Source organism: Dermacentor variabilis, chromosome 11 (genome assembly GCF_050947875.1).
Source record: "Dermacentor variabilis isolate Ectoservices chromosome 11, ASM5094787v1, whole genome shotgun sequence".
Lineage (NCBI taxonomy): Eukaryota > Metazoa > Arthropoda > Arachnida > Ixodida > Ixodidae > Dermacentor > Dermacentor variabilis.
Genome location: NC_134578.1, coordinates 65531560 through 65545587, shown reverse-complemented (window position 1 = coordinate 65545587; position 14028 = coordinate 65531560). Strand labels below are relative to the sequence as shown.

The 14028-nt window shown below is 45.2% G+C and overlaps 1 protein-coding gene across 2 annotated transcripts in view; it reads right to left on the bottom strand.

The window, feature by feature from the left end:
• LOC142564942 (uncharacterized) overlaps window positions 1-14028 on the bottom strand; it is a 75902-nt gene that overhangs the window by 45882 nt on the left and 15992 nt on the right. For both annotated transcript variants that reach the window (XM_075676156.1, XM_075676155.1), the window contains exons 4-8: window positions 12858-12918; window positions 11083-11120; window positions 7854-7943; window positions 5175-5253; window positions 3255-3331 (exon numbers count right to left, since the gene is read on the bottom strand). In XM_075676156.1, the coding sequence (XP_075532271.1) occupies window positions 3255-3331; window positions 5175-5253; window positions 7854-7943; window positions 11083-11120; window positions 12858-12918 (345 nt within the window). The remainder of the gene's footprint in view (window positions 1-3254; window positions 3332-5174; window positions 5254-7853; window positions 7944-11082; window positions 11121-12857; window positions 12919-14028) is intronic.

The following is a 14028-nucleotide window of genomic DNA, read 5'->3' as shown; positions in this document are numbered from 1 at the left end:
AATTAAAACCGATATAAGCAAAATGGTTCACAACACATACGCACACCGCGACTGATAATGTGCGTACACCGCGGCTGATAAAACGCGTCACATTTTTGCGCCCCCAAAAGATATTTCCGCCTACTGTAGTCACCGATGCACCGAAAGGCTTCCCTGACGACCTTATATGAACGGACACGGCGTAAATTTCTCAAAGTACCATCTAAAACATCTCGAAATCGTTCCGCAGCACGCGACAGCAATACTTTCAAGCAGCGCCGCGCCGGATCACCCAAGCCAGAGAGGAGGAAAGGCTCTCCGCACGCCCTATCCTCCTCGCCCGATGAAACGGTCTATATGCCGCTCTTAATGAACCTCTTTGACGGTAACTTCGGTCAAGGGCATTTGTCACTGAGTGTCTTCCGCTTTAAATTACAAAAAAATTGGAGGACGCTTAAGCTTCGCCTTCAAGAGTGGAACGCGATAGCGTTATCGCACCCCGTTCGCACCGCCTACTCAAACGCGCTACGCCAGCCAAACGTTGCGATCGGCAAAGATAGCCGGGCCCCGACGCGCCATGAAGGCGGACGCGGTCATGGGGCGAGAGGCGCGCCACGTGTCGGGGCTGCGCCATACATTGCGAGGAGGGGGTCTTCTGTGTTTGCCGCAGGATGGCTCTGCGTGTGCGCAGAGCGCAGAAGAAGTTTAGCGGAAACGTACTTCGCTACTCGTGAAACTGCGACTTCTGTAAGTTACATGGTCATAATTACCGATATAAACCGCAGTATAACTTTCTACGGCACGTTTCTAAGGCAACACCGCATTCACTAGAGGCGATTTTGTCCCGTTTTGAAGACACGAACTCGTGGCTGAGTGGTAGCGTCTCCGTCTCACACTTCGGAGACCCTGGTTCGATTCCCACCAGGCCATCTTGCAAAATGTTTTTTATTTATAAAGTGCCTTTTGGGATTTATCGCTCACGGCCAACGCCGCGGACACCGACGCCGACGACACCGTCTTCTCTGCGACACGAGCTCCTTAACGCTATCGGGTTAAAAAGTTAAAAATTTCTTAAGTGCTTAATAGAATCGAACCCATGTAATATATAGCCACACAATCTTATCAGAAAATACGTTCGCAGACACGCTACGCGCTGACTTCGCTGCGGCACCGCTAGATGGCGCGGCCTAAAGAGAGTAGATTTTCAAGGGGAAAAAGATTAAGGAGACGTACAGAAAAATGCTACATAAGAACGTGTATAGCATACCAGATTAAATCAAGCAGGCTAGGTGACCTTGTGTCATGGCCCCTTTTCAAATGGAATGTCACTAAATCATCATCATCACCATATCCAATGTTGTAGTCACATAGGAGGCTAGGTGACAATTTGGCGCCGCCCCGGGTAAAATGGGATATCAACAAATAATAACCATTATCATCATCATTGATACACGTGGGAGAGGAGCCTGGTTGCAGACAAGCGTTATACATGACGCGTTTCGGCGGTGGCAGTACGGTGCGTCACCACATCTCTGCAATGATAAACGCATTAACTTCGACATTCCTAGCGAGATGCGTTCTGACATTATTTTTTCGTCTATTCCTTTGGAGTGCGCGGTGCACTTCCAGATGCGGTCTCGCGTTTCGAGGAATAAATTGCCGAAACCACGTGTCATAACCGGTCACGTTCAGGCAGCGCATCCGACGTAGAGGCGTTTATGAGTGTGACGTATGAAAGCCGCTCAGGACAATAGAGAGTTTTAGCCCAGCGGGTTTACGGCCAGCGGAGCGGAGCGGGCGAGCGGAGACACGACTGCGCATGCGCACAACGCTGAGGCGGCCAGCGGTTTTACGGAGCAGCGTTTACGCCCGCTGGAAAGCACTCCCCAGCGGAGGGTATACGCAGCGCGCGAGCGTGCGTAAGCGCGCGCGGGCGTGTATGGGAAATGGAAGATGGCAGCCGCGAACATGAACGCCGGCAGTTCTGCATCGACGACGGCGACTGCGGCGCTGACCCGTACATTAGTACTCAGTATATTATTAACAAATAATGTACTGAGAACACGTAATATATCTTTATTCAACAGTTCTTGCATTATAAAAGCAAGCGTCATTCAAATTCATTTCTCAGTAACTCCTATTCGGACCACTAGGTGGGGAAGCAGAGCGCCCCGCTCTCTCCGCTCGAGCGGGTGAGTGATCCGCCGGGCTAAAATTCTTTTTTAGCGAGCCGCTCCGCTGGCGCAACGGTGGAGACCGCGAGCGGAGCGAAACGTAAACCCGCTGAGCTAAAACTCTCTAATGTACAGGTTGTGTTCTCAGAACCTAGCAAGCTGGGTTGTTTTTGTAGGGCAGCTGATCTGACCGAGAAAGTATAGCTGCAAAAAGATGCACAAAAATGTGTTCTTTGAGCGCAAAGAGGGAGTCCTCTATCCCATTCCTCTGCGCTGAGGCCCCTGTTAAGTTGGGAAAACGGGACGGTGCTGAATGAACGGCTTAAGGAGCAGAACTACAAAATTACCGAAACGCCTTCAGATGGTTTCCTAGATACGCATTTCCATGCTTGTATGTGTGGGTCCCCATCTTCAATAAAACGAAGATAGTAGGAGGCGGCAAGTGTGAAATCACCCGTTCAATAATCGAGAATGAGCAGATTGACAATCCGATGGTTGCTGTATCAGCAAGACTTCTTTGGCGTTGTCCGACAAAGAGCTCAAATATTTGCGCATGCGTAACAAAATTTTAATTCTTCTTGTTTGTATGCTCTATCCTGTCACTTTGCTCCCCGGTGGCATCTTGGCTCACGTGGTCGGTGACGTGTATTTGAAGGCAGTTTTGTTCGGCTATGTCAAGCAGTTAAACTTCATGTTTGTAAGTAGCGAACGCGTGTGCGAATGTCTCCTTTTTTCGTGTTCGTGTTTACTAAGCGCTCCAGTATTAACATTTAGGATGAACCAACACGCCCATTTCGCCACACTCAGCTGTTTCTGCGACAGCTAGTGGGGCATGATCGAGACGAAGAGCGCCATGGCTTTCATCTAAAATTGCAGCTTTTTTGTTCAGGCAGTGAAGCGTTTGGATACTTTGCAGACGCGACCATCAGCGTCTGATCTAGCACTTTGGTTGTCTGTTTTCAACTCCCAAACGTGGTGAGGGGCTTTCTAAAGGTAAACAAGCTGACAGATGTGATGTTTCTACGTCGAACAAGAAAGCCATAGGCAGCAGCGTAGCATGGTAATTAGACATGAGTCTTGAAGCGAGACTGTGTCACTTACCGTGAGCTGTTTCTTGGCGAGACATCGGTGGTACTTGGATCCAAAAACCATCTCTCTGACCCAAGGGCTCCTCACCTCTGCATAGCGAGAAAAATTACGGATACACACACATAACGAGACAGTAGGGCTGCTCATGTTTTGTACCTGCACACGCAAATTTCAACACCGTTTTGCGACACTGTTATAGAAACGAAGAACGGGCATAGGGCATGAAAGCGTGCAGCTTCGCGGCGAGAAAACTGCCACAAGGTTACACCAAAGTCGATATAGGGTTGAGAACGTCCGGGTGCACAGTAGGCCGACATGTTTACAATCACGCCGAAATGAAACGCGAATACGAAAATGTGAGCTGAAGGTGGCAAATTTCTTATTTCACATTTACCGCTACGTGTGAACTCGGGATGATTTATTCAAGGAGTCGTAGTCGAGAGACCAGAGCGCAGTGAACACCAGACCGAACCCATATACACACTCCAATTGGAAATTTCAGGCGTACGAGTTGTCTTTACTTTTTCTGATTCGCGCTTTGTTCCAACCTGATAGCATGTTAATAGTTGATAGCATATTAGCTTGTTAGCGATTAGCACCATATCCACTTGAGTATTGGAATAAAAGACAAGATTTAGATAGAATCCTCTCTAACTAACGCATTGGAATAAGTGCTTCTCGCGTCAGTTCTTATTACCGACTGGCACATATTGGAAATGTGAAAGAAAAAAAAACAGTTGTTTGTTTTAACGTCGCAGTTTGATGCCAGATGCCGGGCCTACAAATACGTGGACGAAGTAACCATCTAATCATGTTTGATATGGTAAAAATTGCTTTTGTGGGCATAAACATAGAGATAGAGATTCAACGTGGCTTGGTGGGTCGCGATGTTGGCGCTGTATCTCGGATTGTCATGCATTCGAAGCACAGTTCATGGTTTGCATTCGTCGTCTGTGATGTCAAAATGGCCTATGTCAAATTGGTGCCAAAGCTCTAGAATGCTGGCATCTAGAACCATATCTGAACTACTTCCCTATACTACCGCAGGCATGGCTTCATATTCGAAGTGAATATTTTACGCAATCGTTTCTCAAATAACATTGAAAAGGATTGAAGCCAATGTGTAACGTTACGTGGGAAGAGCCGCAGGAGGATATGTCGAAAATCGCGTAACTGCCTTCTTACTGAGCCGCTGCTTCGTTAGTGATCACGTTTCGGGAAGTTAGTAATTCTCGGTTTAATTTATTGCCACGTTTGGAAGCAATACTTCTTTGATTCTTTATAAGTTAGAAGAACGCGTCGTCAGCGGAAGTGTAGTTCAAATAGTCGAGATTTTCTAACCAATGTGAATGTAGCGCCATCTGTCAATGTAATGGACAAACATGGCGCGGAAAGTGTTTCATCTTGGCTCACCTGCTAGCCTAAGAATGCTAAGAATGAGGCTGTTGTTGGGAGATGGCGCCGCCTCCCCATTCCCTGACACAATTGTTTTTTCTCGGCCCCGTACCAGGTGTCACCGCAAAGATGTGCAGTTGGGATTTGTCAGGGACGAAAAACGTAGGTGACGCTATTCAAACGTGGTATTACGCAACCTGCGCCGCGAAATATCTGGTCAGCGTGAAATTTGGGTGCTATCAAGTTAGCGCTTTAGGCGCAAGTACCAATCATGTGTACATGCTGTACCTATTCACGCGACATTTGGCATACGTAAGAATTTGGCAGCGCGTATGAACAATATCGCAGTGGAGGACTCGAGCATAAACCTTTGAGAACATATATGTGTCGACCAGAATGTGCTTTTTTTCTCTCTGGAAAATTTCATGTCATGAAAGTCTGGCCAGGATAGCAGACCTGGCCTGTGCGTATTGTCGCAGATCCCACCCTCAGCATTTGAACCATAACGGGTAATGTTACAGATTTGTGATAACTCACCCAAGTCATCGTGCTCAATGCATTGCCCAGCCTTGCAGACACCTGCAGCGCCAACAGGATTTCCTCGACTATTTATGTTCTGCAACCATGCGAGAAAAATTAGCCAACTGTACGTGACCCACAAACTTTGAGCGCAATGCTCTATCACGGATTTCCGAATATGGAATAACTGGTGTCCTGGCTTCGTATTATTCGAAATCCGAAAGCTACACTTGTGCCCGCACTTTCGGCGATTCTCTCGAGCATATGCAAAAGCAATGTTGTTGCAGCGTGATAACAGTAGCAGCCTTGCTTCCAACAGAAAGCGTACAAAGTGTATCAAACCACCAGCACTTCACTAGACCAATTCAGTCACGTTCATGTGCCCCGGGTCGTCTGTCGCACCTGCATCAGCGTCTGATGCCGCACGTGATTTCCAACTCACCTCTGTTTAAATGAATAATACACGATATCTATGATAGCTTTGCGTCCCTAGGCGACGCCATTTATACCTTTTCACACACACTGGCCAAGTATTAAGAACTGAAAAAAAAGGGTGGCATTGAACCGTAGAGTTTCTCACTATAACATCTAGAGGGAAATCTGGCGCCACTGTCTATGGGAGTTTCTTAATGGGCGCTGTGACGTCATGGGAATGACGGTATATGTGTCTGCTAGGCTCGTGTTGGCTGGTGTTGCACGAGGCTTCGCCTAAAATCTGGATATGGCTACACAATTCTTAAACTCTTCATAAAATGTTTCCATTCACGCAAATTGAATCTTTACTGGCCTACAATGCATGACGAAGGGAAGAAAATCAAGAACAGACGACAAACTGTTTCAAAGTGAGCGCGAATCTTGTCGTCTGTCCTGCAACTTTAGCGGCCCGCTGATAGTTTTTACGTATCATATAATTGTACATGCAATAAGAAGTTCTTATAGTTAAACATATTTTTGTTTAATAAGAGAGCTAAAACAGCTTTTTACGTGCAGCTTTAGTAGAAAATGAATGATTGTGACAGACGGAACCGTGCTTGCCTGGCTCTCCGAGAACGATGCCAATCCGAAGTCACAATATACCGGCATTCCCATGCAACAACAGCACAGCAGCACCACATTTCCCTCTAGGAAATATAGTGAGAAACTCTAGACATTAAATATGCAGCAGATCCAACGAGTTCGAATCTTTATACAGCGAAGCTTTGTGTAAGTGCACAAATAACCGAAACACGAGTTTGCGTTTATTGAATGCTCTCACAAAGTGACACGGAAGGCTTTATGCAGGCATTGTAGAGAGGCTAATGCGCTGCCGCCGCCGCTGCCGCGGAGGCGGGGAAGAGAGCGCCATCTGATGGTGGTGTGAGGAACCCAGCGGCGCGCACTACGTGCATCCTCCGCTGTGAGTGGTTGGCCTGTTCGGTCCAGAGAACCGCCACGCAGCACCCACGGTCACGCAGAAACGGCGAGGTACGGAAATAAAAGCTTCGCTTTTAAAAAGTCGCAAGAGTCAAGGTGCACGACTCCATGCTTTTTATAGCACTAATTCTTATTGCTGTACGCACCTCGCACGCGAAATGCGCTCGCTACCCATTGCAGGAGCAAAGAAAGAAAGAAAAGGTTACGCTAAGCCGACTAACATGCTGGGGCGAGCTGTCACGGTCAAAGTAATCAAGTTTATTTCAAATTATGTTGCGAACGGTCAGCAATGCAGCAAAATACTTACTTTTGCCCAATAGCTTTTGTCAATCTTTCTATCAGACGTTACAGACCGCATTTCGCAGAAATACTGCCAAAGCAGTGCATGAATTAGCGCACCACGGCAACTACCTCTTCCCCTGAGAATGTAATGAAACGCTCTTCGTCGCATGCTTAACGCACTGGGCAGCATCATAATTAGAATGTTTGTGACGAACGGAGCGGGCGACCGAGCACACCGCTCGCGCTGGGCAGACAGGCATAGCTTTACAGCGCAGAGACAGCAGATAAAGGACAAATGCTGCAGTTCATCCTCGGAAAAGGGCCGAGAAATCAGTTTGCCGGCGCCACAACTGAAAAGCAATGACAAGAAAGGAACGCCGTACGCGCACTGATTGCTATCAGACGACGCCAGGAGCAATCCACACTTAGTGCAGTGACGACGGCGACTCCATCCGATTTTGCTGGGAATAGTCTCCTGGAACATTCCGTATATACTGTTCTACAAACCTGCAGACTCGCGTGTCAAAACAATTGGTAGCGGAGCAGGTCGGCCGACAGAGTCAAGTTGTCACGCAACGAGAGCGTGCTCGACGTGGCAGCGGTTCCCTCACCCCTCCCCGCTGACGTCAGGTGCGAGAGGGTGTCACTCAGAGATCCTGAGGCATTGCCCATTATTTATTGCCTAGTACAGTTCTTCCGCCTCTCGATGTACTTGAATTTGACTCGTACTTGCCTATCGCATACGGAGTAATGTTTTCAACTTGCTGTGGTGTTCTGTACAGATCGTGATCGTGTTCTGTACAGGTGCACGTGATTTTGGCAATCAACCTTGCCATGAAGTCAGTGCTCGACATGTCAAATAATTTACGGAGCCCATGATGGTTTCATTTGCTTTCCTTTCTTTCCAATTTGCTGGAGAGTGTCAGTACGTAGTCTTTTAGCGCGACAAATGACGTTCTAACTGCTCACAAATGTAGTCCGGGAAATAAAGATACAACTTACAAGACAGGGTGTTCCGTCACGGTATGGCCTTAAGATGGGTCTTCCGTATGGGCCAGTACAGGCATAATTACACGTAGGCGCGTATCCAGACTGAAAAGAAAGAACAGAAAAAAAATAAATACCATCTTGTAGTGTCATAAGCCATGTCTTTGCTAAATACATGGGCGATACGTACTTTCGTTCCTAAAACAACAGCTGAGATCCTTTTAATGATCTGCATTTAGTATACAAGCGAGCAATGGTAGCGCGTGTTGGCAGCGCATTTCTATGTGGTCCGAGAGCACTGTTACATGAAGTGTAGTGAAACCACAAAGCTTCGAGGCACCATGTTTTGATGTTCCATGTTCAGAAACGGCAACAAATATATTTTAGCGGACATACATATCACACCCGGGAAACAGAAAAAGAAGTATAATGGTGTGACAGTGTACTGGAAGGCTCCCAGAATAATTGTGAACACCTGGGTTCTTAAAACTGAAGCATTCTTTGTGAACCCTCTCAGACTTTGGTAACCCTAGCTGCTACTTGTTGCTGCTGCTTTCTTGCGGAATAGGTCGTACACAGGAAAACACTAATATAACGAATCTGTGAGAGTGCCTTGGTAAGACGTCCCATGTTGTGTCGACACATGCGAGTATGCGGTAATTGACTCGAGCCCGTATCGGCGCAAAGTAGAAAGTGAGGCAGGTGCCCGTGCTGTGAAAAAAAGAAACAAATTTACTATGGTCATGACAGGAAATTTTGTTGCAGCATTGCACGCGCTGCCTCTATGTAATGTCGTCCTCTATGTAATGTCGGTCGTCACAAAACATTGCATTGGGAGCAGACTTTTTGTCACCATAGAATATTCAAAGTAGACGAAGCGGCAGTATTTTCTGTTACGAGCTTTGTGTCCAGCTCTTAGGACAAAGCAAAGTCGAAATACCCTCAAAAGAGATTATTCTTACCGTGAATTTTCCTGCCGTTATTGTTGACGGGTCGGGTTATGGCTTCTCCTACTACGTGCTCTTTTGAAAATATGCTCTCTACTGCGAGAAATAGAGGCCTTTAGAACAAATGTTGAGCCTTGTTACCTTGTTGCCATGGTGACGTTTTGTATAAGTTGAAGCTTGACAGAGAACCAGCTTCCGTTGCCCCGAGGTTCAAATTCTTTGACCCTTTGTAATTTTGTTTAATTCCAAGCGTTCTTTAAACCATGTGGTAAAGTTCGTGAGCCCTTCGACCTCAATGTAGTATACATTCTTGCTACTGCAAGAATGACGCGTGCATTCACCAAAGTTAAAATTTATCTTGGGTTGGCTACCTTTGAGTGTCGCGTCTGTGCATTAAGATGACCATTGCTGTGTCTACGCTGGTTAGAAACTCAAACGTAACGCATATTTGAGGAAACGTCATATGAAGTTAAAGGCTATGCGATGTTTATTGGGGCTTTACGGTGACGAGAGGTTCTTGAGAAAAAGTCTCCACAAAACATCCACAAAAAAGCAGTGTAGGAGGATTATTGAGGTAGGTAGCTTTGGAGCGCGGCGAACTAATTGACACAGAGACGCGCCAAAGTTGTAGGAGACCATAAATCTCGCATGCTTTGTCTTCTTAGTGAGGTGTTGCGTGAGAAAGCAATCAGAAAGCAATAACGACGACGCAAATAAACAAAGGAACTGGATGTATAGATTCACGTAGACTGATGTGTTCAGTGAAGGAGCTTAGGGCAATGCTATATAAGTGTGCATTTTTTCAAACTGATGAAAACGCAGTAAGATCACTGAATACAACTTGCAACGTATTGACGAGACAAATAAATAGGCTGCCGTAAAGCGAGGCATTCTTAATCAATGTGTAGAAATTAATGCCCAGAAATTAAGTGATGCCACTGTGCAGTGAATATGGATCTTTTGCTGCAGAATCAGTCGGAACAGTAACTATTTGCGTCAGCATTTCGCCTGCTAGACCTAAATTGTATTGTTATCCTTTGTATTTGAAGACCATGTCTAATGAACTTATTATCCGTCTGTATAGGAATGAAATAGCAATAGAAGGCTGTTTGCGGGGAGATTTGCTATTTGAATAACAAGGTGTGAATGCAGGAAACTTGTTACTCAATATCAAAATTGCTAAAGCGCGTTACTGACGGACTTTGACGAAGAAACAGGTCAAACAAGAACGACAATACTTCCAACTGGCATATAAAACTTGTTCTTTATTTCGGGACATATTGGGTTAACTCGCAAATAAATGCCAGCTTGAACTAGTGCCGTATTTGTTTTACCTGTTTATTCTTGAAAATCCTGTCTGTAACGCGTTTGAGCAATTTTTTTTATGGTATTTGTATCTTGAGGCAAGCAGCGCGAAGAAAGTTAATGTGACAGAAAAAAATACGGACACAGGGCGTACTCACAGTCATATGACTTTAATGAAATCACACAAATAAACAACCTAGAAAAAACACGTGGCAGGAAAGTGGTGCAAATGTAGACATTCTGTTGCACTGACATACCATTGCGACAGAAGACTTATAGCAGCAGCCATTTTACCCGACTAGCATTTAAAAAACCCTTCGGCAATCTCACCTGCCACCGTGTCTTCGTACCCAGAAATACAGGAAAACACCGGGGCGCCCCTGCATTGTTCGGTGCTGCTTGCCTCGAGAATCGAATGGGAATCTCTAATCTAGCGCTATCTGAAATTTTCAATGTTCGCGCCCCTTGCTTCTAGATTTGCATAGTAGTGGTAATGTGAATGTCGCAAATTGGACCCACGTTTGCAATATTTCGCTATGAAGAACAACCGTACGATGCCACATTGTGAGATTGAGCACGGCTGAAACAGGGCTATAGCTTCCATAACGAGATGAGAAGGGAAGCAAACGAAAACTCTGTGCTGGGAATTCCGCGCATCCATTTTGTTTAGGCATCGCGATGCCTTCGTATTGAACGGTACGCGTTAGCATGCCTGTGCAATGTCGTATTGTCGCGCCTGTAGAGATTTGCCCACTTACATCTCGTGCGAAGCAAAATAGGTGCTTATTTTGTAGTAGGAAAAAATCTGCCGAGAAATCACTACCATCTGTTCACGCGAGATTCTTCCTTGAACCTCGCGAAGGATAAAAGAGTCAAAATTCTTGTTAAAGGAAATTTTCTCCATGCCGGCGTTAGCGGCCATGGCTTCGTGCGTAGTAACATTGCATATCAGTTCTGACTAATGTATTCAAGTGAAGTAGTAGAAAACTTACCCCTTGGTAAACGCCATCGCACTCTCGTGGTTTCGGGCCTGAAAAAGACATTACCCTCAAATTAACAGTACCTTTCATCGGATACATATTAACAGCTGAAGAAAGATTCACGTCTTTTAGCACTGGCTGTAGTGACTGTTATCGCGCAGAAAAGGAAATGGCGACTGCTTTTAATAGCTTAAGCCTAGCAACTGAACCATTCCCTAGAACAACTTTACGCTTCTGTTGCTTCTAAAAAATGCCGCACCTTGGTGTGTCCTTGGCTGCAAAATGCTTGTATTCGGTTCCGAAAGGTGTAGAAGCAGACATTTCGTTTATGTCTCTACGAGCTATCGGTGTCAAGGTGCTGCGGGGGCTGCGAGATCTGCGAAAAAGCAATATTTTCGCAATATCCAGATATACACCTTCGAACTAAGAGCTGTCTTCCCTATTTAAGACTTGCAAGAACCAGAGTCGCCACCCGTATCGAGGACCATAGGCTGAAATGCATCCCTGTTCCGGAAACCCAGGCCCCGTGAACGCTGGACGCCAACGGCCACGCATTAACAATGACATCGTCAATGGTACGGCGGATAACTATTGATGAACTGGAACTGTGGCTGTAAGTCGTTGGTTGGAGTTGCGTTTTCCAATGCCGGCACCACCCTTAAAACAATGACCTGCGCCTTCTGTTTGGAGTTGTCTGTTCTGATATTCAAGTGTTCCTGTATTCATGTATTCTACGTGGTTACCTCTTTCCCTATAAGGACAACGGTGTCTTGGGGCAAACCTGGGCACGACATGGCCTGACTATCGCATACTACGCTCAACCTGCACCGTCCAGCCCTGTGAACCCGATCCATCGACCCACCATATATTCACGAACTGCGATGAAGCATGCTGTTCAAGATTTTTCCGATTAAAAACTCTGCAGGATTAAGCCGTCAGCAAACATCACTGATGCAGACACAATTTTCTTCAGCAGAGTAGACCAATTCTCTAATGTTTCAGTGCTTCAGCCATAACCCCTGTCAGAATAATAGCAAGGTCTTGGCTTGGAACCAGCAGCACAATCGAAACTATATGTTGCATACACGAGAACGACGCTTCTGACGCTGTTTAAACTTAAGAGAAATAGTGCATATATATATATATATATATATATATATATATATATATATATATATATATATATATATATATATATATATATATATATGCACCCTTTTTTAAATAATCAGTGCATCGAAATTTAGAATGCCAGTTAAACCCGTAGAGCTATGAAAAGTTTCTATTAAAATAGTTTCCTATTTTCATGTGTGTGTTTTTAGGTTTATTCACTGAAGCGCATCACAGTGCCGTGTAAGGTGTAATACACAACAAAGAAATATATCATGAAAGTGAAACACTATGTAAAATAACTTTTCCTAAAAGCTCTTCGGAATGTGGTTATGACGTCAACCCCGGCTGGAAGATTCAGTTCGATTTCTCTGTTCGCTTTGTAAAAGAATCGAAACGACTAAATGCGCCATCGGTAGCAAAGCATGCACCGCGTCTATCTGGAATTGAAGCAACTGTATTGAAAGTGAACTCGCCGCATAATTACCTCGATAAGCAATTATTATAGAACGAAATGTTCTTGATCAACTAGTTATTTCTCATCGCAAACGTGCAATAACAACTGCAGTACACCCAAGAGAAAATACGCACCGTTGTTTGCACATACAGAGATCTTCACTTTGACAAAAACGGCAAAGAAAGCCAGTTCAGTGCGTTGTAAATAACGTCATACTTACGGGAAACGGCGATGCACACTCCCCTGATGCATCGTCCTGAATGAGGGGGGAACGTTCGAAGCTGGAAGCACAGAGTTAAGCACAGAAGTGATAAAACAAACATAAATTCACTTATTAGAACGCAAAAACTCTGCTGTGCTTATGAGGCACGACTTAGTGGGCAACATCGGATAAATTTGAACCTCTCGGGGCTCTTTAACGTGTGCCTAAACCTAAGTACACGAGCTTTATTCCATTTTACCAGCACAAAAGTAAATTGGAACCCAGGACTTGAAAGCAATATGCTCGCTTAAATACAACAAAAGAAAAGTCGGGAACACTATGGAACGAAACCGATACGGGTCATGCCAGTGGTTTTACAGAGTTTCCGGAGTGTGCATAAAACGATGCGACAAATGGGCCACCCTACAACGATAGCAAAGAGAAACAGACAATTGACATAGTGTACCGAGTGTATGTTCAAAATTTTACTGCAGACTGGGAGGACGGTCCAGCAGACGGACCGGCCCAAATTCTGAGCACATGGCCTAACGCACGATCACTCGAAAAAGTTGCCTGGGCACGACTGACTGCCCTAAAATTAACAGGACAAGGAATAAGCCTACAGACAGACACCCTGGCTTTACTACTGTGCATGTGAACTCTTTCTTCTTCTTCCCTTTGATTTATTTATATCAATCCTTTGTTCTGTTTTCCCCGTGCAGGGCAGCGAAACTCTCGTTCACGCGGTAAACATCCCAGCATTTGGTTGCTTTTTCTAGATCTCTCTATGAAAATGGTAGTTGCCTATTTTTAGGTGAAAAAAGAAACAAACAATATAGGCATAACTTTTGTGCACATGTAAGTTATTTTGTCACTGATATTATTGGCAATTTGCTAAGGTCACGCTATACTTGCGCTTTCGTGCCGTCTTTGCGATCGCATTTTCTCAAACTTTTGGAGAAGAACATTTTCTTACCTAAAAGAATAACGTAGTATTCGTCGATTGATAAGCACTTAACTAGCTTCAAGCTGCCGCTGCAAAAGGTTGTCACGTTACGGCTGACAGGTGAAGGGTGTTCATTGTAGTACCGGCAGCAGCCTTTTTATTTGAGAAATTTCAGGTTTGCCCATATAGACCTCCACAATGATACAGACCTAGTCGGCAGTCCAGAAGTAGAGTAATTTGATG